The 27529-nt window shown below is 43.8% G+C and overlaps 1 protein-coding gene across 1 annotated transcript in view; it reads right to left on the reverse strand.

Moving 5' to 3' along the window:
* Positions 1 to 1699: 1699 nt before the first annotated feature.
* Positions 1700 to 27529, reverse strand: part of SH3RF2 (SH3 domain containing ring finger 2) — a 126158-nt gene continuing 100328 nt past the window's right edge. The window contains exons 5-9 of the mRNA XM_049786901.1: positions 22954 to 23054; positions 21001 to 21171; positions 15195 to 15427; positions 3253 to 3614; positions 1700 to 2035 (exon numbers count right to left, since the gene is read on the reverse strand). Coding sequence (XP_049642858.1) covers positions 1766 to 2035; positions 3253 to 3614; positions 15195 to 15427; positions 21001 to 21171; positions 22954 to 23054 — 1137 coding nt within the window. The 3' untranslated portion in view covers positions 1700 to 1765. The remainder of the gene's footprint in view (positions 2036 to 3252; positions 3615 to 15194; positions 15428 to 21000; positions 21172 to 22953; positions 23055 to 27529) is intronic.

The raw sequence follows: 27529 nt of genomic DNA on the forward strand, positions 1-27529 counted from the left end.
CCAGCCACTATAGGTTATAGGGCATAACTGTAAGATAACACCCAGCTATAACCCAAAACAAAGATGCTCACCATCTTCTTCTTTCCCATAAACCTCTCTTTTGATATGTAAAAGCCCACCCGAATTACTCAACTTTCCATCTCCTGATATTGGGAATTGGCTTTTGGCTCAGAGACACTACAAGAGAGAAGCCACAAGAAGTCACTGACTCCTTGTTCTCTCCTGACTGGCTTTGCTGCTATCCTGCTGCTTCAGACCCATGTGCACGGGGATTTAGAAACATGGTGCATGGGGTGATCTCACAATCTGTGGGTTTTATTTTACACATAACCACACTCAACATGGATTATGTGTAGGAAACCAGATTGGAAGGCTTAAAGCGTGAGAGTATTTTTTGGGGGAGGGTCTTTCAAGTGGAACTCTAGAGTCACTTAGTCTGAAGATTCATTTCTAGGGTATGAAAATGTGGGGCCGTGTTTGAGCTCTGTGGCACCACAGACTACCAGGGTCACTCTAGCAGAGTTCAGGGGCCATTTGGTGCTGGGATTCAAACTCAAATCCTGGTATCTGTAAAGTATACATAGCCTGACTACTGAGTTATCTTTCTTGCCCCCAAGACATGATAACTTTTTGACCTTAGAAAGCTTCTTTGGCCTCAAGAACTCAAGAAGCTGAGTTTTTTTCATTTTAGAGGGTTCTTGAAATGTCCCAAGTGTCTATGGCAAATCTTTCCCAGACACTCTCCCCTAGCCGTCAGGATTATAATATGATATAAAAAAATACAATATAGGGGCTGGAGAGATAGCATGGAGGTAAGGTGTTTGCCTTTCATACAGAAGGTCATTGGTTCGAATCCCGGCATTCCATATGGTCCCCCGAGCCTGCCAGGAGCGATTTCTGAGCATGAAGCCAGGAGTAACCCCTGAGTGCCGCTGGATGTGACCCAAAAACCAAAACAAAAAAAAATAGAATATAAGATATAAAATCATTTCACTTAGCATATATTAATAGGGTGGTTGCTACAATAAGTATGCAGACTCCTGAAGATGGTAGAAGCTGTGTTATTATTTTTGCTACACCCAGAAATGCTCAGAGCTTACTCCTAGCTTTGCTTTCAGGATTAGTCCTGGTGGGCTCAGGGGACCATATGGGATACTGGGGATTGAACCTGGATTGGCTGTGTATAAGACAAGTGCCCTTTCTACTGTACTAACACTCTGGTAGAAATAGTTTTATTTATTGGTTGTCTGATTGTTTATTTTGGCCACACCTGGAATTGCTCAGGAATTATTTCTGGTTGCTCAGGAGACCATATAGGATGCCAAGGGTTGACCTAAGTAGGCTATATGAAAGTCAAACCTTTACCTCTCTACTATGAATTGAGCCCCAGAAGCTGTTTTAATGCTTGTTGAGAATACAACGATCAGGCCAACATTGCTACCAGTTCTGATGACTCTAGTTGAAGCTGCTATCACAAGAAGCCCCACCCACACTGGAGAAATGTAGACACAGTAGTCCTGTAGCCCCTGGTCTGGACCATGGACTTTGCTCATATTGAATCATCATGTTTGGAAGGTCACAAGCTCTCTCCTCTCTCGCCCTATTCCTGACCCTAATCGAAGGTCTCCCTGCTCCCACCTTTTCTGAAAGCCAAATGAACAGACATGTCCAGTCCCCAAAGAATGGCAGAACACTCACAGGGGAGGCAGAATGTATTTAAATGCAATTCACCTCTTTGGGGGTCCAGAAAAAGCCACCTGTAGCTTCATTTGCTGGCAAATACAGTCTGTGTGGCGGAGGCAGTGGACATTGGAGTCTTGCTAAAAGTTGGTTTCCTCCGGAGGTCTGTCTGTTGTCCTGAACGGCAGCCACTACGGTGTGCATATAAGACATTCATCTCGGAGCCCAAGGGAGTTGCTTCAGGTGTGCACCCCTTATGGCTGGCTGGCTGTTCAGGCTTCCCGGAGGTGGGGTGGGAAGGATAGTGCTTGGCAGGAGGAGGGCTGTAGTTCTGAAACCTTACAGTTTTGACTTGCTGCAAGAGAAAGGAGACTGATGGGACACGATTGAGATAAGAGACATACAAGCTATCAATAAAGTTAAAAATGAGTATTATCTAATTGACTTTTGTTTCAACACCTGGTGATGCTCAGGGGTTACTCCTGGCTCTGCATTTAAGAATTCCCCCCGGCTATGCTCAGATTATATGGGATGCCAGGATCAAACCTGGATCAGTGTGCAAGGTAAACTCTCTACCCACTGTACTGTCTCTTTGGCCCACCATCTATTTTCTTTTATTTTCTATTTTATTTTGGGTTTTGAGCCTCAGCCTGTCTCTATGTTCAGAAATTACTTCTGGGAGGTTCAGGGGACCTTATAGGATGCCATAAATCAAATCTGTATTGACTACACATAAGACAAATGCCTTACCTGCCTTACCTATCACTCTGGCCCCTAATATTTTTTTAATTTTGGCTTTTGGGTCACACCAGTGATGCACAGGGCTTACTCCTGGCTCTGTACTCAGGAATCACTCCTAGTGGCCTTAGGGGACCATATGGGAAGCCAGGATTGAACCTGGGTCAACTGCATGCAAGGCAAATGCCCTATCCTCTCTAGTTTCCCTGAAAATCCCATCATTTTTTCTGCTTCAAGAATATTACATTGACTTTAAAATAATTCATGTATTCTAATGGAAAAAAGTCCTAGAAGCTAATGGGTCTGGACTCTGCCACAGAGGTCACAATAGCAGTTAATTGTCATGGCCATTAAAACTCAGTGCCACCTTGAGAAGTCACTGAATTCTTACTGCATCTTAGGTGCAGTACATCACAAATAATGATGTACTAAGTCTTATGTAACATTTACACATTTTTTTCCCTTTCAGCTTTTGAGGTGGTTATTTTGTCCATCCTTTTACAGGTTAGGGTCAAAACCAAAATATATTGATAAAAGTATCATGTCCAAAGTCACAATAAAATGTGACTTTGGAATTCAAGTCAAATCATCTTGAATTATTTCCCCAAGCCATCCCTAACCATCAAGAGTAGTTATGTCAAATATTCTAAAAGCATGAAAGTGAATTAGTAACACTTCTACAGGTGGTATAGAGAATGTCTCCCTCTGCTTTTGGGTGGGAATTCTATTATGGCAGCAATTCTGTGTCCTTATCTAATAAGGCCAACTTCAGGAGCTGGGACACTGACAGATGAGAAGTCTATAGCCACTTTTCTGAATGCCACACATTCCTACCTTTTCAGTGCCGTTTCTAGAGTTTTCTGGTTTTACCAGGATAGATGGTGGAGCAGATGCAGGTGGTTTGGGAAAAGGCTCACTCTTGACTGGGATTTCTTTGCCTTCCATGATTATGGAACTGGCAGCTGAGTGGATCCTGGTGTCGTTGGCTCTGCTGCTGACACAGGTAAGGGCTGGCTCCCCAGTTGGAGCAGGCTTGGCGCTCATCTCTGCCATCACTGGTGAAGGGGAGTTGGGACCCCCCTGCGGCGGGTAGAACTGGAATTGCTGTGGCCGCACAACCATGGTAGGACTTCGCCGGAGGGAACCAACCACCAGGGTGGGGATCCCTGACTGGACAGGTCTTTGTAGGGATCCATCTAGAGAAACAGAAAATAAAACACTCAGCAAATGGTTGGCATGAGTTCAGGACAGCAATGGGTCTTCATTACCCCCAAAGTGAGGTACTTTCTCCTCAAACTGTGCACCTTCACTGGGTCTTTCAAAGGTGGCTATGTAGAGTAAGGCAGAGGAGTTTCTCTTCCCAGTGACTCTCATTTCCACAGCTGGCCTTTAGGACAGAAAGTGAAGCTGATGATTATGGCAAGAAGTCATTATAGAGGCATATTATGCCATGATTATTTTCTTATTTTGGTGTTAGGAGAGCAGGCCTCTAAAGTGCAAGGCCCATGAAGTTTGCTTTTGCTCTTTCCCTGATTTCATTCTTTTATTCATGTGGTTGTTCCTGCTGTCAGAGATAGTTTTCCTTCAGGAAAAGGTAGCCTTTAATTTCTTTTCAGGAGAGCCTCACCTGGACACATGTTCTGTAGGAGACCCAAGAATGATGGGGAGAGGGGCCGGTTAGGTGGCGCTAGAGGTAAGGTGTCTGCCTTGCAAGCGCTAGCCAAGGAAGGACCGAGGTTCAATCCCCCGGCATCCCATATGGTCCCCCCAAGCCAGGGGCAACTTCTGAGCACTTAGCTAGGAGCTAAGTGAGCATCAAATGGGTGTGACACCCCCCTAAAAACAAAAAACAAACAAACAAAAAAGAATGATGGGGAGGAGGCTGGAGTGATATCACAGCAGTAGGGTGTTTGTCTCGTACACCTTAAGATGGGCCCAGGTTCGATCCCTGGCATTTCAAATGGTCCCCTGAGCCTGCCAGGAGCGATTTCTGAGTGCAGAGCCAGGTGTAACCCCTGAATACTGCTGGGTGTGTCTCAAAAAACAACAACAACAACAACAACAAAAAGAATGATGGGGAATTCCTGGCTTTATTGAGAAGCATCATGAGCATTTTCCACTAAGAGTGTCCCAGAATTTGGAGAATCACAGGTGGGGCCAGGATGTGTCTCTTCAGGAAAGCACATGCCTTAGCTTGCTCTAAGTCCTAATTTCTATCTCCATGATTGCAAAAAGACAGTGATAAGTAACATCCAGTCCTCCCTCCCTCTCTCTCCCTCCCTCTCTCCCTCTCCCTCCCCCTCTCCTTTCCTCCCTCTCTCTCCCTCCCTCTTCTTCCCTCTCTCTCCCTCTCTCTCCCTTCTTATCTCTCTCTCTCTCTCTCTCTCTCTCTCTCTCTCTCTCTCTCTCTCTCTCTCACATAGAGGTAAGGTGTTTGCTTTGTATGCAGAAGGACATATCCCATATAGTCCCCTGAGCCTGCTGGGGGCGATTTCTGAGTGTAAAGCCAGGAGTAACCCCTGAGCGCTACTGGATGTGACCCAAAAACGAAAAAAAAAAATTTCTGGCAGGCTTAGGAGACTATATGAGATGCTGGGTATCGAAATGGGTCAGTTGCATGCAAGGCAAATGCCCTACCCATTGTGCTATCACTCTGGCCACATAACATCCAGTTTTGTTTCACTGCAGACTCATGTGCGAATCTGTCACTTGTGTTCAGCACCGAGAACCTAAATCTTGGCTATGTTTTGTATTGTAATACTGTGTGAAATTGGATGTGAACATAAAATGCTGGAGGCTCCTGTGGGCCTTCTCAGCTATTGCCAGGCAGTCTGTTACCATCTACCCAGGCCAACCTTGAGACATAGGCATTTATTTCCCTGGACAGCCCTGAGAGGTGCAGAGTCAATCCTGTCCTTTCTCTTTGCTTTGAGGAGATTGATAGCTTGACCATCTTACCTTGGGGAGGGAGAGAGAGAAATCCTGGGACTGCAACCAGGGAAAATCAAAGTGGCATCAGACTGACGTGTCCTTAGAATCCAGGAAATGTGAGGAATTGGTTTTATGCTGGATCTATTTATCTTGTTGGTTTCTAATTTCCAAGAGACTTAACATTTTCCCTGATAGATTGACACTCAAGGTCAATGAAGAGCTTTGCAAACCCATAAGGAGAGTCGTGAGAGAAAGAAAGGAGTGTCTGCTAGTGGCATGTGCGTGGGGAAGGACAAGGGCTTATCTTTAGTTTGTGATCTGGATGGACCAGTGATCTGTTTAACTGGAGCAGCAAGGAGAATACAGATGAAGTAATCATAGTAACTTAAAGATAACTAATATCTATAGATTTATATATAATTACATAAAATATTCAGATATATAATAAATAACATATATGTATCAAATATAATAAATACATGCAACATACAAATATATAAAATAATGTATTATATAATATATTATATAACATATAATATATAGTAAATATATAGATTTAGATAAAATATTATAAATATATATTATATAAAATATAATTTAATATAAATATGTTTTAATATATTTATAAACACATTTGGCATATGGTAATACTCAGGGCTTACTCCTGATTCTGCACTCAGGAACTAATCCTGGTGGTGCTCAGGGAGCAATATGGGCTACCAGTGATTGAACTGGGTCAGATGCATGCAAGGCAGATGGCTTAACCATTGTGCTATTTCTCTGGCCCCCAGAATAGCTAATATTTCTTTCTTTTTTTTTTTTTAATTTTTTTTTTATTTAAACACCTTGATTACATACATGATTGTGTTTGGGTTTCAGTCATAAAAGGAACACCACCCATCACCAGTGCAACATTCCCATCACCCAAGTCCCAAATCTCCCTCCTCCCCCCCCAACCCCCGCCTGTACCCTAAACAGGCTCTACATTTCCCTCATACATTCTCAATATTAGGACAGTTCAAAATGTAGTTATTTCTCTAACTAAACTCATCACTCTTTGTGGTGAGCTTCCTGAGGTGAGCTGGAACTTCCAGCTCTTTTCTCTTTTGTGTCTGAAAATTATTATTACAAGGGTGTCTTTCATTTTTCTTAAAACCCATAGATGAGTGAGACCATTCTGCGTTTTTCTCTCTCTCTCTGACTTATTTCACTCAGCATAATAGATTCCATGTACATCCATGTATAGGAAAATTTCATGACTTCATCTCTCCTGACAGCTGCATAATATTCCATTGTGTATATGTACCACAGTTTCTTTAGCCATTCGTCTGTTGAAGGGCATCTTGGTTGTTTCCAGAGTCTTGCTATGGTAAATAGAGCTGCAATGAATATAGGTGTAAGGAAGGGGTTTTTGTATTGTATTTTTGTGTTCCTAGGGTATATTCCTAGGAGTGGTATAGCTGGATCGTATGGGAGCTCGATTTCCAGTTTTTGGAGGAATCTCCATATCGCTTTCCATAAAGGTTGAACTAGACAGCATTCCCACCAGCAGTGGATAAGAGTTCCTTTCTCTCCACATCCCCGCCAACACTGTTTATTCTCATTCTTTGTGATGTGTGCCATTCTCTGGGGTGTGAGGTGGTATCTCATCGTTGTTTTGATTTGCATCTCCCTGATGATTAGTGATGTGGAACATTTTTTCATGTGTCTTTTGGCCATGCGTATTTCTTCTTTGTCAAAGTGTCTGTTCATTTCTTCTCCCCATTTTTTGATGGGGTTAGATGTTTTTTTCTTGTAAAGTTCTGTCAGTGCCTTGTATATTTTGGAGATTAGCCCCTTATCTGATGGGTATTGGGTGAATAATTTCTCCCACTCAGTGGGTGGCTCTTGTATCCTGGGCACTATTTCCTTTGAGGTGCAGAAGCTTCTCAGCTTAATATATTCCCATCTGTTAATCTCTGCTTTCACTTGCTTGGAGAGTGCAGTTTCCTCCTTGAAGATGCCTGTAATGTCCTGGAGTGTTTTGCCTATGTGCTGTTCTATATATCTTATGGTTTTGGGGTTGATATCGAGGTCTTTAATCCATTTGGATTTTACCTTTGTACATGATGTTAGCTGGGGGTCTAAGTTTAATTTTTTGCAAGTGGCTATCCAATTGTGCCAACACCACTTGTTGAAGAGGCTTTCCCTGCTCCATTTAGGATTTCCTGCTCCTTTATCAAAAATTAGATGGTTGTATCTCTGGGGAACATTTTCTGAGTATTCAAGCCTATTCCACTGATCTGAGGACCTATCCTTATTCCAATACCATGCTGTTTTGATAATTGTTGCTTTGTAGTACAGTTTAAAGTTGGGAAAAGTAATTCCTCCCATATTCTTTTTCCCAATGATTGCTTTAGCTATTCGAGGGTGTTTATTGTTCCAAATGAATTTCAAAAGTGTCTGATCCACTTCTTTGAAGAATGTCATGGGTATCTTTAGAGGGATGGCATTAAATCTGTATAATGCCTTGGGGAGTATTGACATTTTGATGATGTTAATCCTGCCAATCCATGAGCAGGGTATGTGTTTCCATTTCCGTGTGTCCTCTCTTATTTCTTGGAGCAGAGTTTTATAGTTTTCTTTGTATAGGTCCTTCACATATTTAGTCAAGTTGATTCCAAGATATTTGAGTTTGTGTGGTACTATTGTGAATGGGGTTGTTTTCTTAATGTCCATTTCATCCTTATTACTATTGGTATATAGAAAGGCCATTGATTTTTGTGTGTTAATTTTGTAGCCTGCCACCTTGCTATATGAGTCTATTGTTTCTAGAAGCTTTTTGATAGAGTCTTTAGGGTTTTCTAAGTAGAGTATCATGTCATCTGCAAACAGTGAGAGCTTGACTTCTTCCTTTCCTATCTGGATTCCCTTGATATCCTTTTCTTGCCTAATCGCTATAGCAAGTACTTCTAGTGCTATGTTGAATAGGAGTGGTGAGAGAGGACAGCCTTGTCTTGTGCCAGAATTTAGAGGGAAGGCTTTCAGTTTTTCTCCACTGAGGATAATATTTGCCACTGGCTTGTGGTAGATGGCCTTCACTATATTGAGAAAGGTTCCCTCCATTCCCATCTTGCTGAGAGTTTTGATCAAGAATGGGTGTTGGACCTTATCAAATGCTTTCTCTGCATCTATTGATATGATCATGTGGTTTTTATTTTTCTTGTTATTGATGTTGTGTATTATGTTGATAGATTTACGGATGTTAAACCAGCCTTGCATTCCTGGGATGAAACCTACTTGATCGTAGTGGATGATCTTCTTAACGAGGCATTGAATCCTATTTGCCAGGATTTTGTTGAGGATCTTTGCATCTGCATTCATCAGTGATATTGGTCTGTAATTTTCTTTTTTGGTAGCGTCTCTGTCTGGTTTAGGTATCAAGGTGATGTTGGCTTCATAAAAGCTATTTGGAAGTGTTTCTGTTTGTTCAATTTCATGAAAGAGTCTTGCCAAGATTGGCAGTAGTTCCTCTTGGAAAGTTTGATAGAATTCATTAGTGAATCCATCTGGACCTGGGCTTTTGTTTTTCGGCAGACATTTGATTACTGTTTTAATTTCATCAATGGTGATGTGGGTGTTTAGATATGCTACATCCTCTTCCTTCAACCGTGGAAGATTATAAGAGTCCAAGAATTTATCCATTTCTTCCAGGTTCTCATTTTTAGTGGCGTAGAGTTTTTCAAAGTAGTTTCTGATTACCCTTTGAATCTCTGTCATATCAGTAGTGATCTCTCCTTTTTCATTCCTGATACGAGTTATCAAATTTCTCTCTCTCTCTTTCTTTGTTAGGTTTGCCAGTGGTCTATCAATCTTGTTTATTTTTTCAAAGAACCAACTTCTGCTTTCGTTGATCTTTCGGATTGTTTTTTGAGTTTCCACTTCGTTGATTTCTGCTCTCAGCTTTGTTATTTCCTTCTGTCTTCCTATTCTTGGGTCCTTTTGTTGAGCATTTTCTAGTTCTATTAGCTGTGTCATTAAGCTACTCAGGTAAGCTCCTTCTTCCTTCCTGATGTGTACTTGCAAAGCTATAAATTTTCCTCTCAGTACTGCTTTTGCTGTGTCCCATAAGTTCTGAGAGTTTGTGTCTTTATTGTCATTTGTTTCCAGGAACCTTTTTATTTCCTCCTTGATTTCATCTCGGACCCACTGGTTATTGAGCATGAGGCTGTTTAACTTCCAGGTGTTAAAGTGTTTCTTCTGAGTCCCTTTGGAGTTCACAAATAATTTCAGAGCCTTGTGGTCAGCGAAGGTAGTCTGCAAAATTTCTATCCTCTTGATCTTATGGAGGTATGTTTTATGTGCCAGCATGTAGTCTATCCTGGAGAATGTCCCATGTACATTGGAGAAGAATGTGTATCCAGGTTTCTGGGGATGGAGAGTCCTATATATATCCACTAGGCCTCTTTCTTCCATTTCTCTCCTCAGGTCTAGTATATTCTTGTTGGGTTTCAGTCTGGTTGACCTGTCCAGTGTTGACAAAGCCGTGTTAAGGTCCCCCACAATTATTGTGTTGTTGTTGATATTATTTTTCAGATTTGTCAACAGTTGTATTAAATATTTTGCTGGCCCCTCATTCGGTGCATATATGTTTAGGAGAGTGAATTCTTCCTGCTCTACGTACCCCTTGATTAATATAAAATGTCCGTCTTTGTCCCTTACAACCTTCCTGAGTATAAAGTTTGCATTATCTGATATTAGTATGGCCACTCCAGCTTTTTTATGGGTGTTGTTTGCTTGGATAACTTTTCTCCAGCCTTTTATTTTGAGTCTATGTTTGTTCTGACTATTCAGGTGCGTTTCTTGTAGGCAGCAGAAGGTTGGATTGAGTTTTTTGATCCATTTAGCCACTCTGTGTCTCTTAACTGGTGCATTTAGTCCATTGACGTTGAGAGAAAGAATTGTCCTGGGATTTAACGCCATCTTTATTTCAAAATTTGGTGTGTCTTTTGGGTAGTCTTGTCTTAGATTAGGTCTTTCAGTTTTTCTCTTAAGACTGGTTTTGTGTCTGTGAAGTTTCTGAGCTGTTTTTTGTCTGTGAAACCATGTATTCTTCCATCAAACCGGAAAGTGAGTTTTGCTGGGTATAGTATTCTGGGTGAAGCATTCATTTCATTCAGTCTTGTCACAATATCCCACCACTGCTTTCTGGCATTGAGCGTTTCTGGTGACAGGTCTGCTGTAAATTTCAGGGAAGCTTGCTTGAACATGATTTCCCCTTTTGATCTTGCTGTTTTCAGAATTCTGTCTCTATCTGTGGGATTTGTCATTGTGACTAGGATGTGTCTTGGGGTGGTTTTTCTGGGGTCTCTTTTGGTTGGTACTCTTCGGGCATGCAGGATTTGATCACATATATTCTTTAGCTCTGGAAGTTTCTCTTTAATGATGTTCTTGACCATTGATTCTTCCTGGAAATTTTCTTCCTGGGTCTCTGGGACTCCAATGATTCTTAAGTTGTTTCTGTTGATCTTATCATAGAGTTCTATTTTCGTCTGTTCCCATTCTTTGACTAATTTTTCCATTGTCTGCTCATTTGCTTTAAGTTTTTTGTCCAATCTCTCCTGCTGTATGGAATTGTTATGTATCTCATCTTCCACAGCACCAAGTCTATTCTCAGCTTCTGATACCCTGTCCCAGAGCTTATCCATTTTGTCATTCACTTCGTTTACTGACTTTTTCAGTCCTGTTAGTTGACATGTTATTTCAGTTTGGAGTTTTGTCATTTCTGCCTTCATATTTTCTTGGTTCTTATTAGTGTTCTGTTCAACTCGATCCATGGTTTCTTGGAGTCTGTTGAGCACCTTCCATATTGCTAGTCTAAAGTCCTTATCTGAGAGGTTGATTAGTTGTTCAGTCATTATCTGGTCCTCAGAATTGTCATCTTCATTCTCTATGTCTGATGCTGGCCTGCGTTGTTTCCCCATTGTCACACTTGTATTGTGGGTTTTTTTACGTGTTGTAGTGGTATTCATTGTCTATATGATGTAGGCAGCACACTCCTCTGGCTCCTCCCTTTCTGGATGGGCTGACTTGCCTCTAAGGGAGGGGAGTCCTCCGTGAATGAAGCCTCACACTGGGACAAATCTTAGGCCCGAGCATGCAACAGAGAAGACAGTCCAGAGAGAAATGTTTGCTTGTGTGATATAGCGCCGTTCTTAGTGTGATTTTTCCTTCTTGTTGCAATGGAGTTCTTTCCTTAGAAAGAGTGCACGGCCGCGTAGCGAAGCGGAGCGGACGTGCTCCTCTGAGCCTCTTTTTGCCCCACTCGCAAGAGTTTCACGCAAGAGGACAGTAGACAGACATAGACAGGTCACACTCACAGTCTTTCACAGCTGAGCCCCACTGGGCCGGTGTACTTTCGCGGATATTCCCCGCCTGGTGTCACACACAGGGAGCCAGCTTTTGCAAAGGTTAGCCGGTTTTTATGCTCTGAAGTCCCTCCCTGAAAATGGCATCTGGGCAAGCGAGGTTTCTGGAGGCTCTTTTTGCCCCACTCGCAAGAGTTTCACGCAAGAGGACAGTAGACAGACATAGACAGGTCACACTCACAGTCTTTCACAGCTGAGCCCCACTGGGCCGGTGTACTTTCGCGGATATTCCCCGCCTGGTGTCACACACAGGGAGCCAGCTTTTGCAAAGGTTAGCCGGTTTTTATGCTCTGAAGTCCCTCCCTGAAAATGGCGTCTGGGCAAGCGAGGTTTCTGGAGGCTCTTTTTGCCCCACTCGCAAGAGTTTCACGCAAGAGGACAGTAGACAGACATAGACAGGTCACACTCACAGTCTTTCACAGCTGAGCCCCACTGGGCCGGTGTACTTTCGCGGATATTCCCCGCCTGGTGTCACACACAGGGAGCCAGCTTTTGCAAAGGTTAGCCGGTTTTTATGCTCTGAAGTCCCTCCCTGAAAATGGCATCTGGGCAAGCGAGGTTTCTGGAGGCTCTTTTTGCCCCACTCGCAAGAGTTTCACGCAAGAGGACAGTAGACAGACATAGACAGGTCACACTCACAGTCTTTCACAGCTGAGCCCCACTGGGCCGGTGTACTTTCGCGGATTTTCCCCGCCTGGTGTCACACACAGGGAGCCAGCTTTTGCAAAGGTTAGCCGGTTTTTATGCTCTGAAGTCCCTCCCTGAAAATGGCGTCTGGGCGAGCGAGGTTTCTGGAGGCTCTTTTTGCCCCACTCGCAAGAGTTTCACGCAAGAGGACAGTAGACAGACATAGACAGGTCACACTCACAGTCTTTCACAGCTGAGCCCCACTGGGCCGGTGTACTTTCGCGGATTTTCCCCGCCTGGTGTCACACACAGGGAGCCAGCTTTTGCAAAGGTTAGCCGGTTTTTATGCTCTCCAGAATAGCTAATATTTCTTAAGAGCTTAGTATGTGCTGGGAACATAGTCTGTGTGGATTATTTTGAGATTCATGCAGGAACCTGTGCTCGCTTCGGCAGCACGTATATACTAAAATTGGAACGAGATTCATGCAGGAACCCTTTTGTATTTGGACACACCCAGCAATGTTATGAGGGGGCTCCAAATTGATAGCTTGGGGATTGCTCTTGGTGGTAGCTTAGGGGGGGATTGTATGATCACAGGACCAGGATTTAGCCCATAGTTCCAGCATGTACTTGACCTACTGAACTACTTCCCCTGCTTTATATTTTTGAGGGGAGGACCCATACCTGAGCGATTTTAGGTGTTAGTTCTGGTTCTGTGCTCAGGAATTACTTCTGATGTTACTTGAGGATCATATGAGATGGTGGGGATCAAACCTGGGTCAGTCACATGCAAGGCAAGTGTCCTAGTTGCTGTAATATAATTCTAGCCCCTGCTTTTATATTTCTATTATACAAAAGAGAAAACAAAAGACTGATAAAATCAGCAGTTTGTGGGAGGTTGTGATAGAGGGATTATTTATTTGTGTGGACAGACCAAAAAAAAATAAATAAAAAGGGCAACAGTACAGCGGGTAGGGTATTTGTCTTGCACAAGGTCTGCTTTAGTTTGCTCTCCGGCATCCCATGTAGTCCTATGAAGCTGCCAGGAGTAATTTCTTAACACAGAGTAAGTAGAAACTCCTGAGCGCCACTGATTGTGCCCCCCAAAATCCATAAAAACAAGATGGAGGAGAGGTGGAGAGTGAATTAAGACGCAAAAGCGGTGCCTTTTCAAGGATCAGATGTAAAACACAGTGAAAGGGCAAAGCTAAGATGCTTCCTTCAATTTTCTTGGAACATTTTCTGGTATGGCTTAAAAGTTTTTCTTTTTTGGAGGTTTTGGGCCACACCTAGCATAGAAATGGTACAGGAGAAAAGGCACTCTATACGTTGGCAATGGCCCTATCTTTTAACCTTGTTTTGAGTAGTCATACCGGATTTTACATTTTATTTTTTTTAAAGATAGAGATTCCAGAGCCCATTTTAAACCTGGGAATTTTGAGTGAATCAACAATTTACTTGACTTGGCTCACTGTCTTTTTCCAGAGAGCTGTACAAATATTAGATTCTTGGGGGTGTTGTCAAACAATGCATTTCCAGTACAGTTTTTAGAACTCCTGAAATGAAAATTCCTTTAGAAGTTCAATATGTTAGGAGGTAAAAGCAGAGCTTTGAAGATGAAGGAGCTATAGTGTTGATCTGTGAGTAACGTGGGTGTTATAAAATGAAAATAAAAGCAAGTATTTGGGCTTCAAAACCATGTCCGTCCTTTTTCTTGTTTACTTGTCTCTCAGTTTTTTGCTCGCTTTCTCCCCTCTGGAGAAGCCCATGTTCTCTCTTGAACACATTCATTTTTTCTTTCTTTGTCTCTTCTCACACAGTTCTAAGAAATTTTTTTCTTTGTCTGTTTTGGGCAACACCTGGCAGCACGCAGGGGTTATTTCTGGTTCTGCATTCAGAAATTGCTTCTGGCAGGTTGGGGGGAACCAAACCCAGGGGATTGAACCCAGGCCTGTCCCAGGTTGGCGGCATGCAAGGCAAATGCCCTATAGCTGTGCTATCGCGCTGGCCCCTAAAGCAGTTTTGTTCAATTGAAAACTCTCTTGCTTTCCTAAATAAAAACTGAAAATTAAAATCCAGTCCAGAATAGCATGATAAGCCTAGTGACAAAAACTACTTTGGACAGGCAGTTGCGGATAAGAAAATTTCTTTTGTAGTTTTGTATATTTATACAAATATATATACATATATATGTATAAATAACAAATTAGGGTTTAGGGGGCTCTTGGGCCCTTGCTTCTGTCACCCCTTTTTCCTTCCCACTCCCCTATATTTCTCTTATTTCCTTTCTGGCACTCACAAGAATTCTATAGAACATGGTTGAAAAAACTTTGGTCCAGCAAGTACTTTGACAGCATAGATGGAATCAGAATCGTTATCTCCCCTGGCTGTGTCCTACTGTCCATGCTTGTTTCAGGGCTGCCACCCTTTTCCTCCTCCAAGGTATGCTAGAAGGTCCCAGAAGGGAGAGAGGGAGAGAGGGAGAGAGAGAGAGAGAGAGAGAGAGAGAGAGAGAGAGAGAGAGAGAGAGAGAGAGAGAGAGAGAGAGAGAGACAGACAGACAGACAGACAGACAGAGAGACAGAGAGACAGAGACAGACAGAGACAGAGAGACAGACAGAGACAGACAGAGAGAGAAAGAGAGACAGAAAGACAGAGACAGAGACTAGGCTTCAAGCAATGAAACTGCCTAGTGTTGGAGAAAGGTCAGGCTCCCTTCTGGCCTGGTTGGTGTAAAATCTTAGATCCTGGTGTAAAGTGCTGTGAACCCACACCTTCGCCCAAAGCACACACCTCTCTGCCACCACTTACTTTTTCTCATGCTGCTCCGGCCTTTCCGGAGAGAGCCTCTTTCCAGCGTCCCAGGGCTGGCTGTGCTTCGCACCGGGTTGACTATGGCTGTCGGCACAAAGACGGACTTGAATGGGCGTCCCTGCCTAGGATCACCTTCGGAGAAGCTGCCTTGGGAAGACACGGATGAGGTGGATAATGTCCATGTGGCGTAGAGACCAGGGCTCCGGGGATCTGGAAAACTAGATGTCTTTCTGATGGTGGGACATTTTTAAAAAAAGAAAACACACGGGTGGGGGGAGAGAAAAAGCCTGTCAAAAGTTCTGTTTTGAAAAGGTTCAGTTGCACAGTGAATTTGGCTTTCTTTTATTCTCCTTTATCTGGGATAGAACTCAGGGCCTCACACCTGCAAGGCATGGGCTCTGCTACGGAGTCACACAAAGGTTTGGCCATGGGTTGGGACATTCAGTGAATCTGGTGAAGTGTACCCAGATCTGGGTGAGAATGATGTGCATCTCAGGTCTCTGTCACACTTAGTGCCTTCCATAGACTATCACCCACCAAAGAGAGTCGTACTTTTTGTTTTGATTTTGGGTCATCCAGGTAGTGCTGGGGAGGGGGGGCGTCCCATGTGGTAGTGGGGATGGAACCAGGGTCAGCTGCTTGTCAGGCAAGTCCCTTAACCCTGGGGTTTCTCCAGCCCTAGGAGTCTTCTCTATTTTTTGTTTTTGGGCTACACTTGGAAATGCTCAGGGGTTACTTTTGGTTCTGCACTCAGAAAATCACTTCTGACAGGTTCATGTGACCATATGGGATGCCAGGGATTGAATCTGAGTCGGGCGTGTGCAAGGCAAATACCCTACTTGCTGTAATATCTTTCAAGTTTTATTTTTGTTAATTTATTATTTATTTAAACAATTACATTTTAGGCACTCTGTGCTTTGCAAAACAGTTATCTGGGAAGATAACTGAGATTTGAACCCAGTTCCAGGCTAGCTCTCTGTTCCTACAACTAAACTAACTACACCACCTATGGCCAATCCAGGCACTCTTTACTTGACAGCCAGAAAAACCTGTATCGTGCCTGAAAGAAATGAACTCAAGTATCTGGTAGGGCTCACCACTGTTTCCTTAAGACCTTAATTTTTCATATTAAGGTTCTGATTTTTTTTTGTTGTTTTGGGGTTTTTGGTCATATCTGGTGGCACTCCTTGCTTGGTATTTGACTTGGGGCACTGAATCTGTTTCTTCCATACACAAAACATATGTGCTCAGCCCCTTAAACTATTTCTGCAGTCCAAGTATTAGGATGAGTGGTGGTGGTGGTAGCGCTTGGGCCAAACCTGGCAGGGCTCATGGGCTACTCCTGGCTCTGAAGTGATTCCTGATTATGCTCAGGGGACCACATATGGTGCTAAGGATAGTACTGGGGTCAGTTGTATGTACAGCAACATTTCACCTATTTACAGTAAAGTACAGTTAAGTCAAGTCTCTGATGCAGGACTTTGACTTTTGGGGGGGGGGGGTTTGGGTTACACCCAACAGTGCTCAGGCCTTACTCCTGGCTCTGTGCTCAGAAATTACTCCTGGAAGGCTCAGGTATATATAATGCCAGAGATTGAACCTGGGTTGGCCACATGCAAGACAAATACCCTATCCACTATGGCTGCTGCTCTGGACTTTGACTTTTAAAAATAATACAAACATTTTATAAAAAAAATAATCCCTATCCTGTATTTGTAGTCTACAGCCACCTGAACCTCATAGTGGAATGGTTCTTGCTTTACCTGCCTTTCCTGTTGTTTTATCAATTCTGCCCACCAGGTTTAAGCAGTTCATCACTCACCCTGCCACTCTGCTGATTAAACAGACTGGGCTAATTCCCTGGGAAAAAACCAACTCAACCAGGGATCAGAGATACCCTCCCTGTCATTTCCTACTGTCAATACCTCTGGTATTGCCATTCAGCAATTTCTCCCTGATTTTCCTTTCTCCACTGCTTTCCTCCTTTTATTTTATTTTATTTTTTTAAAAAGTGCCATGGAGGGGTCGGTGAGGTGGCACTAGAGGTAAGGTGTCTGCCTTGCAAGCACTAGCCAAGGAAGGACCACGGTTCGATCCTCCGGTATCCCATATGGTCCCCCCAAGCCAGGGGCGATTTCTGAGTGCTTAGCCAGGAGTAACCCCTGAGCATCAAATGGGTGTGGCCCGAAACCCCCCACCCCCAAATTTTTTTATTTTTTAAAAAGTGCCATGGAGGGGCCTGAGTGGTGGTGCAAGGCGTCTGCCTTGCCTGTGCTAGCTTAGGATGGACCGTGGTTTGATTCCCCGGCATCTCATATGGTCCCTCAAGCCAGGAGTGATTTCTGAGCGCATAACCAGGAGTAACCCCTGAGCGTCACCGGGTGTGGCCCCAAACCAACCAACCAACCAAACAAACAAAAACCTAAAACAAAAAAAATAGTGCCATGGAACCTAGTAACAAGCCAGCCATACAAAGTACGGGAAAGTGTCATTCAACTCTGCTCTAACAGCATTTTTTACTCAATGCCCTAGAAACAGATGCTTGCATCAGGAGGAATATGCCCAGAGCTGCCACCAGATACCAGGGCAGGGGTGTGACTGTCCACACATGGAACCCTCAGCCCCTGCTCTAGACAAGAACACTGGGGGTATGGGGGGTGGAGGAAAAAACCCCACACTGGCTCCCACAGTGGAGTATTCCACCTGCTTGACTTTTGCATTAAGGCTTATACATGCTGGATGCTGCAAAAAAGACTGAAAACAGGAAAGACAGGTTTCAAAATTGTTTCCAGAAGCTGCCACAGAGCAAGGACAGAATATAGCTAATTAGGGCCCAGCCAGCTGTCTTTTCACCAGTCCCTTCTTTGAACGACATTTTACAGGCCAAGGAATGACCTCATTTCTTTGAGCCAAAACAGAAACTCCTAAATCCCAAGTCCCTCACCCAACTCGAGTCCCTCTGTCTTTTGGCCAAAAAAGCTCAGTAATTACCCAGCACTTTCTTCTAACATCAAAGCACTTCTCTAATATATTCATGGATTCCTTTGACACCCAGCCCAGCCAAAGGCATCATGATCTATAAGGACACAGACATTTGGGCCCAACTGGGAGTGGCATAGGCCTCTGATGTGTCCCACAGGGTTCCCTTGTATGTGCAGGTCTCTGTGGTTCCTTGCCAGTGATGAGCCTGTGGGCACCCACCCATTGGATGGGGTATTGTGTCAGCTGGTTGGCCATAATTGCTTTGGCATTAGCTCTTGCTGAGAGGACCAAGTCACTCTTGGTCATTTTTTCTGTAATGTGCAGAAATGAAAGAAAATCAAATCATGGTTGAAGGAAGCTATGTGGGTCTGAGGAAGGGTGTAAGAAATAAATATTCTAAGTGGGCAAAAGTAGCAGCCTGAACTGGGGCAGAGGGGGGACTTAGTAAAGGAGCCAGGAAGCTATTAATGGGGGCTGCTGGTTTTTAGCTCTACCCATGTGCCCAACTCTTCTGGTCAAGTTTTAATTTCTAGAGTGATTGGCTGAGCCTGCCCCTTACTGATGGGAATGGATTGAGGAAGAGGTACAGGCAAAGAAGTGGCTTCTTCAGCATCTGGGAAGGGAGGAAGATTGGAGGGCACACAGAAAACTTTGGTTTTTTTACCCTAGCACCCCCACCTCCAATTTTGGAGTCTTACCCTGTGGTGTTTGGAACTAACTCCTGGATCTTCACTAAAGAATCACTCCTGGCAGGCTTGGGGGTACCATCTGAGGTGGTGGGGATTGAATCTGTGTGGGCTACATGCAAGGCAAATGCCCTACCTGCTGCACTATGCTCCTTGGTACCATTTCTCTGGTCCTCAAGAGTCTATCCTTGGTTTAAGCCATCTTTTCAGTCAGAGGCATTTCCATCTTTCAGCTACTAGGGCCAAAGCACAGGGACTCACCTCAAAGCCCATCTATTCTTTCACACCCAATATTTGTCAGACAATCATGCTGCTCTACTTTCAGAGGACATGGCAGAGACTTCCATGTTTCTCTACCTCCACAGCTAACCTCCTAGATCTAGTCACTAACATATTTTCCTGGATTTTACAAAATCCTCTTAGAAAATCTCTCTACTCATCTGTTCCTCTTCACAATTTGTTCTCAACTCAGAAACTAGAGAACTGCTTGTTAGAACATTTTAGATCATGATGCTCTTCTCAAAACTACAAAAAGGTGAAAGCCAATATCTCCCTAAATGAGCAGGCCTTTGCACTATCATCCTGATCTCTCAGATGCTCTAGTTTAGTTCAGTCAATTCAAGGACATTCCTACCCCAGAGCCCAAGTACTTGTTCCTTTGGCCTAAATGGATATTCCTCACGGATCATGTTCCTGAATTCCTATATTGTCTTTCCCAAAGAGGCCACCCCTGACAACCCCTGACCAACAGTTCAGTTACCCCCCACATAAAAATGTTTTATTACTTTCTTAACCCTTCTTATACCCTGTATACAGTATTTCTTGATCTCTCTGTCCTGCAAAGAATGTAAGTTTCTATGAGCAGGAGTTTGAAGCAATCTACTCTACTCACTGGGGTCAGTTCTTTGGTTATGCCCACTTAGTGTTCAATAAATATTTGTTGAATAAATGAATGAAAGTGTCAGTTTCAGACACATTTAGTTTGCCTTGGAGATCTCCTCACTTTCAAATCAATCCCAAAACCTTCCACTGGTGGAAGAACTCAGACCTTGTGTTTTGACTTTTTAGCCTGTGAAGAGATTTCTAGACAAAACAGGGAGCTTAGACTTTGCCTCCATATTTCCTAACTAAGGGACCCAGTGCTTTAGCAGCCAGCCTGAGGGGAAAAATCTATGGATTAGAAAGTGCAGCTTTTGGGGCCAGAGAACTAGCACAGGTAGGGCATTTGCCTTGCATGAGGCTGACCCAGGATGGACCTGGGTTCAATTCCTGGCATCCCATATGGTCCTCCAAGCCTTCCAGGAGTGATTTCTGAGTGCAGAGCCAGGAGTAAACCCTGAGCGCCTCTGGATATGGCTCCAAAACAAAAACAAACAAACTAAAAAGTAAAGAAAGTGCAGCTTTTCATTGCATCCTGGCCTTCTAAGGTGGAGCTTCCTCACAGGACCCACCCATTCCCTGATTTAAAGCTTACTAAACTCAGATTTCCTTATTGGTTCTCCAGGGGTGGTTTTCTGTCTCCTTACCATTCTTGCTGCCCTCCTCTGGACTCAGGATCCCGCCTACATGAAGGTCCCCAAAATTGGACCTGTGATTGCAGGTCTGAGCACCACTCCCTCAGACTACAATGGGGTTCCCATTGTTCTGTCTTTGTTGTGTCATAAAGACAGTGACTGATATAGGGTTGGGGGTGAGATTTCTGTCTAATGACAGTCTTGTGCTGGGTTGTTTTGGGTAGAGGGTGAGGGGAGGCATCCAAGGGAGGGACTGTGGATTTGGGGATTTGTGCATATCTGAGGCAGTGGGATATGAAGAGATGTACCCTTGGCTGGCGAAATGAACAGGTATGCCAGAGAATAAAAAACAGGGACAAATATTTGGAAGAAAGACCTATAGGGTAGGTAGCATTGGATCTGGGCTGAGGTAAACTTTCTGGGAAGGTCTTGGGAATCTGTGGATGTCACATGTTTCTGTTGCTATTTTGTTCCAGTATGGGACAGGAATGAGGGTGGGAACAATTTCTTGGCTCACACTCTGAAGTCACCTGGACTTTTCCCAACATCAATAACCCACTGGTGGCCCCTGCATTGATGATATCCCCACCACCTCACACCCACATTGGGAGGGGGACACACCTGAAGATGGGGACGACATAGTTGTGGGGGAAGATGCCCACTCGCCCTGTGACCAAGGAGATGCCTCTGAGCCAGCCGTCGTGGTATTTCCCCAGGACCCTGATGCCTTCTCCCTTTTGTAGGTCAAGCTCCTCAGGTCCACGGGCTGAGTAGGTGCGCAGGGCCACAAACCTGCAGAGGGGACAGAGGAAGGAAGAGTGAGTGCCCCTAGTGGGAGACAAGCTCAGAGCCCATCAGCAGAGTGGTCCACAACATAAACCTTTAAAACATGAAAACCTTGGGGTGAAGAGAGAACTCTCACAGGGCTGGGACCCCTTGTGGAGCTCACATGAGGTCCCAAGTTTTATCCCAGCATCAATGACCCTGGTGCCCACATACCACCGTGTCTGAGCATTGTCACATTGCCAGAAAATGTTTACTTTCAGGAAATATAGCAGAATTATGTGTCACTGGAAGTAGTCCCAGTTTCCCCTGAGAAATATTTGAGAGCCCCCTCCAAAGAAAGAATAATCAAGCCAACTTATTATTATTATTATTATTATTATTATTATTATTATTATTGTTGTTGTTGTTGTTGTGTGTAGAACACATCTGGTGGTGGTGCTCAGGATTTACTCCTATCTTTGTGCTAGGGATCACTATTGGTGGGGCTCAGGACACCACTCAGGGATCAAACCTGGATCAGTAGCATGCAAGGCAAGCCCCTCTGCTATTGCTCCAGCTCTAAAGCTCCCTTATTTAAAAGCCAAATAAAAACCACTGAATACACGGTTTGATGAATGTGATGAACATGGTGGTATCTGGCTAAGATGCCAGCTCAGGGACCTGGGTTTCTGCCTGCTCCTTCTTGCTCCTCTAACATGTATCACAGATCAAGGCTACAGCTGGAATGGTCAGTGGTAATACACTGGGACTAGAGAAAACTCTTGATGATCAGGAATGAAGACAAAACTGGGTCTCCTGTCTAGAATCAATGGCTCCCCCTAGGAGACCAATAAAACAGCCAGAATAAGGAAGGTTTTGGAAAGGTTTGGTGGGTGGGAAGCCTCCAGGTTTGCTCCTTCTCCTGAGCACAGGCTGGCATGATCCTTGAGCTTTCATAATATGGCTGGAAAACAGATTCAGGGAAGCAGAAGTTTTCATTTAGGCTTCTGGCTGCAGGGATTGGGGAACAGGGTGGTGTTGCAGTGGAGTGCTTGGGTTTGTAACATGTCAGAAGCGGCCATATTAGAACTTTTGGGCACACCTGGAAATGCTTTAGGGTTACTCCTAGCTCTGCACTCAGGAATCATTCCTGATGTTCAGAGGACCATATGGGATGGTAGAGATTGAATCTGGGTTGGCTGCATACAAGGCATGTGGCCTTCCTGCTGTACTATTGCTCTAGGCCCCAGAACAGTGACTTTCTACTCAGGAGGGACTCAGCTAACATTCAAACTAGGGTATGAAGACACCAGGGACTATGAAACTCAGAAGTGGGACTCCCTGCCCAGCCTTAAACCATAACCCACATTAGTATGGTAGAGTCAGGGGCTGTTAGTGTCTGACACTCAGCTTGATATCAGGAAGCCCTTCTAGATTCTAAGGACCAGGAACCTAGAGCATTTAACCCACAGGGCTTGGAATGATCTCATTTCATCCCCAGTGTTCTCTTAAGTGTAGCTGATCACCAAAGCAACAGTTCCTTTTGACCCACATCTGCAATCCTAAGGGAAGACAAGATGGGACTTGATACCCAAGCTCCCAAGATTCAGTGTCACCTCTGAGTCTCTGTTTTTGTAAAATAATGAGTTGGAAGGATGGGGCTTTGCTAATGTGTGTATTCAGCCTTATCTCCTCAGGAAGTTGCAAAAGATGGGAGTCTTTTGTTTCTTGGTGCTGGCTGGAAGAATGCAAAGAGGATCTACTTGTGCAGGGACTGGGTGGTGGTGGAGGCTGGAGCTTTCTACTCACATGTTAGCTGCAAGGTGCTGCTGTGAGCTGGGCAGACTGAAGATGGTAGCCGCTGCTGTGGAATGTGCTGGGGAGGCAGGTGTGGGGTGGTAAGGGCTGACCTAGAGAGGAAAGACAGCCAACTGTGAGAAGAGCAGCCAGGAAACAGCAATGTTGTTGCAGGGATGCCTCCACTGTGGCCTATAGGATGGTGAAGGTGGTGGCTGCCCAGAGGACAAGCCAGTGCCACATTCCCAGATTCTGCTCAGCTATGGTGCAGGATGAAAGCCTGTTAGGCCTTAGTGCTTCTTTGCTCTTTCTTGTTCCATTGCTTGGCCACATATTTTCCCTCTGTGAAAACTTACCTTGGAACATGATTAGAGAATTAATCCTGATTGAATACCTAATGCTTGCCAGGCAGTTTAAAGTGCTTTACAAGTATCGGCTAATTCAATCCACTTAGAACAATGATCGTGATTGTGTTTAGGGAAGAGAAAGAGAGAGAAGGGTCACATAGTTAGTATGAAAATTTCAAACCAGGCAGTGTAGGTTCTGTGGACAGACTCTTAAATGCTAGTATTAGCATGTCTGTGCACAGACATAGAACCAGTCCAGGGATTGACAAGAGTCTGAGTTTTTGTTTTTGAGCCTTACCTGGTGATGTTCCGTGCTTTTTCTTGGATTTGTGCTCAAATGTTACTCCTGGTGAACTTGGAAACTATATGGAGGACTAGAGAGCAAATGGATTGACCATGTCCAAGACAAGAGTACTATCTTTGTGGGTCCCTAAAATTTTTGTTTTGTTTTGGAGTCACACCTGGCAGTGCTTAGGGGTTATTCCTGGCTTTGTGCTCAGAAATTACTCATGGCAGGTTAGGGGGACCCATATGGAATGTCAAGGATAGAGCCTGGATCAGATGTGTACGAGTCAAATACCTTACCCACTGTGCTATTGCTCTGTGTTGGCTATTAAGTCATTTAAAAAATAAACAAATTTAGCTAGAGAGCTTATGGGCTGAGGGGAGGTACAGATGAATATCTGAGGACTCTTACTATAAATTACCAGAATACTGGCCACATGGAATGCCTTGTGGGCAAGAGTCCTATATTCAGTCTTTAATCTGTCATCTCTCCCAAGGAAGGCAATTTACAGATATTTTACCTTAACATTCTTTTTCCTCACATCCCCTTAAACAGTGGTCCTCAAACTTTTTAAACAGTGGGCCAGTTTACTGTCCCACAGATTGTTGGAGGTCAGACTGTAGTTTAAAAAAACTATGAACAAATTCCTACGCACACAGCACATAACTTATTTTGAAGTAAAAAAACAAACAAAAAGGACAAAATACAATATTTAAAACAAGAACAAGTAAAGTTTGGGCCGGAGCAGTGGCACAAGTGATAAGGCATCTGCCTTGCCTGTGCTAGCCTAGGATGGACTGTGGTTCTATCTCCCGACATCCTATATGGTCCCCCAACCAGGAGCAATTTCTGAGTGCATAGCCAGGAGTAAACCCTGAGCATCACTGGGTGTGATCAAAAAACAAAACAGAACAAAAGTAAAGTCAGTAAACTTAGCAGTATTTTAATGGGAACTATGGGCCTGCTTTTGGTGGGCCATAGTTTGAGGACCCCTGCCAGAGACTGAGAGGAGGAGTCAAGAGACAGAGAGAGGAAGGGAATTGGATAGCTTACGTTCATCCCATACATGTGTATTGTGGGCCTGGGACAAATCAGCTGCTAAGCAGGACTGGCAGTGGTGGCAAAATCACATGGCAGGTCAGATAAATGTCCTTGGCTGTGCACATGTGATCTGTTGACCTTAGTTTGGGGACTTCTGCCTTATGAAATGTAAACCCCCCCTCAGACTTAGTTAGCATTAGTTAGGAATTTGTTATCTGCCCTTCTTCCTATGATTGATTATTTGTGAATAATAAATGTCCTTGTTTTTTTTTTTGGGGGGGTCACACCCAGCAGTGCTCAGGGGTTACTCCTGGCTCTATGCTCAGAAAATCGCCCCTGGCAGGCACGGGGGACCATATGGGATGCTGGGATTCGAACTACCATCCTTCTGCATGAAAGGCAAACACCTTACCTCCGACCCCTGTCTTGTTTTCTTTTTCTTTTTTTTTTATATTTTATTTAAACACCTTGATTACATACATGATTGTGTTTAGGTTTCAGTCATATAAAGAACACCACCCATTACCAGTGCAACGTTCCCATCACCAATGTTCCAAATCTCCCCTGTCTTGTTTTCTTAATCCTCATAGCACCCCTGCTTCAGGTCCATTCATCTGGAGTTGGGCTCCAGTAGCTCTGGGCCTCTGAAATTTTCCTACTTTTAAAATTTTTCAATTTTCAATTTTTATTTATTTTTATTTTAATCAAAGTGGATGACAAATCTTTCATAGTAATATTTTAGGTATGTAGTGATAGTGAATCAGGGGCATTCCCACCACCAATATTGTCCTCCTTCCACCCCTGTTCCCAGCATCATCCCAAATCCCCCTCTTTTTTTTTTAAAGACTGACTTTTATTTCTTCCTCCAGTTCCCTTTCTTTTGTTCTTTTTGCCATTGCAGTGACTGGAGTGCTGACTGGAGTTTATACCTTTGGGATGTGGCACTTGCACATATGCTCACTGGTAGCTGGTGCCGTCACAGTGCTCATATACCATAAAGTCAAACATCCCCACTGCATAGCTTGCACCTCTCATGCTGGTGCACTCGGGAGATCACACATTTTAGTTGCTGTCTTTGCATACATCTAACTATGCTTTGAGGATGACACAGTCTCTCTGGCAGAAGGGTACATGATAGAGCTATAGGACTGCAGTCAGCATTTGGGGATGTCACCAGGTGCATGATCCCAAGTTTGCAAGGTAGATGTGTTTAGCCACTGAATCAGTCCCTCCTGACACTTTTCCAGGGAAAGATAAGAAAGAAGGAGCAACAATGCCAATTTCTGGATTCCTAGGAACTGCCAACTGTTCTGGGATTATGCCTTTGACCTAAGTGATTACAACTGACCCAGAACAACAAAAGGTTTAGTCCAACTTTCTGCACAGTTGAAAATCCTTGCACAGTGATTGCCCATACCTTACTGCTTTAGATTTCTATTACCAAAGCCTTGCTAAACACAAGAATTGCTTCATTCTATACCACATTCTTAAACACAATGAGTAAGGCAGAGGAGAGAAAATATTTAGATGATCCTAAGGCAGAAAAAGCATATAATATTGTATTTATTGATACTGTAAGTTTACAAGAAAATCTGCACATATGTGGACCTGTGAAGCTGAAACTGGTACTTTGGTTTTTTTGTTGTCGTTGTTTTGGGATCATACCCAGCCACACTCAAGGCTTACTCCTGGCTCTGCACTCAGAAATCACTCCTGGCAGGTTCGGGGGACCATAAGGATGCCAGGAATAGAACCCAGATCCATCTCAGGTCTGCTATGTGCAAAGGCCAATGCCCTACCGCTGTACTATTGCTTCAGCCCCTGAAAATGTTATTTTCAAGTGTTATCAGTACTTTACTTTATTTTATTCTTGACACATTATTACAGGTAGTTTTTTTAGTTTGCTTACAAGCCGTCCCCTGACAAAGCTGTTCCCTGGTCACAGGAAAGACATCTTATTCTTCCATTGTATTTTATTTTTTTGGTGGTGGTGGTGGTGAACTTCCAACCAGTGCTCAGGAGGCCCATGAGTTCCACCAGTAATTCACAGTAGTTTCTGGCCAAAAATCACTCCTGGCAGGTTTGAGGGACCACATGGGACCAGATAAGTTCAATACAAGGACCCAGGGATGTGTTGCTATTTGGCTTATTTGGCTTCTGCAGTTTTTTTTTTTCCATACCCAGTGATGCTCAGGGATTACTCCTGACTATGTTCTCAGAAATTTCTCCTGGCTTAGGGGATCATATGGGACACCAAGGATCGAACCAAAGTCCGTCTTGGGTTAGCCACGTGCAAGGGCAAACGTCTTACCTCTGTGCTATCGTTCTGGCCCCATGGCTTCTGTAGTGTTGGGGGAGACCTTCAGTGTTAGAGCTTCAAGGTCACATCTGGTGTTGCTTGAAAGCCCCCAGAGCTGCAACCAATGATGCTCAGGGAACCATTTTGTACCAGGGATTGAATCCAGGTCAGGTAAATGCTAAGCATGTGCCTTAACTTCTGTACTACCTTCCAGTACCTTGTATTTCTTATGTATTCAACTTATACGTCATTGTAGCTTAATGAAAGAAGGTATGTGTGTATGAATGAAAAGGAATTCCTACCCATTTTATCAAGGAATAATGACCTCTCAATCATCTTCTTGCCATTCAGTGTAAGTTTGTTCAATATTCTCTAGTCAGCAACCACAAATCATGTTTATACATTACATATATGTATATATGTACACATATATATTCCTATGCAGGACTGTGCTTTGTGGGTATATGGTAATATATTGTTTGTATATGGTTATTTGGGCAAGTATGAATTTGCTACCAACTGCATGTATATGGGTCTCTGTGCAAGTAAGTATGTGTTTGAAGAAGCCATTATAAAGATATGGCCATATGTGGTGACATTTGTCTACTGCATTTC

This window comes from Suncus etruscus, chromosome 14 (assembly GCF_024139225.1).
Source record: "Suncus etruscus isolate mSunEtr1 chromosome 14, mSunEtr1.pri.cur, whole genome shotgun sequence".
NCBI classification, from domain to species: domain Eukaryota; kingdom Metazoa; phylum Chordata; class Mammalia; order Eulipotyphla; family Soricidae; genus Suncus; species Suncus etruscus.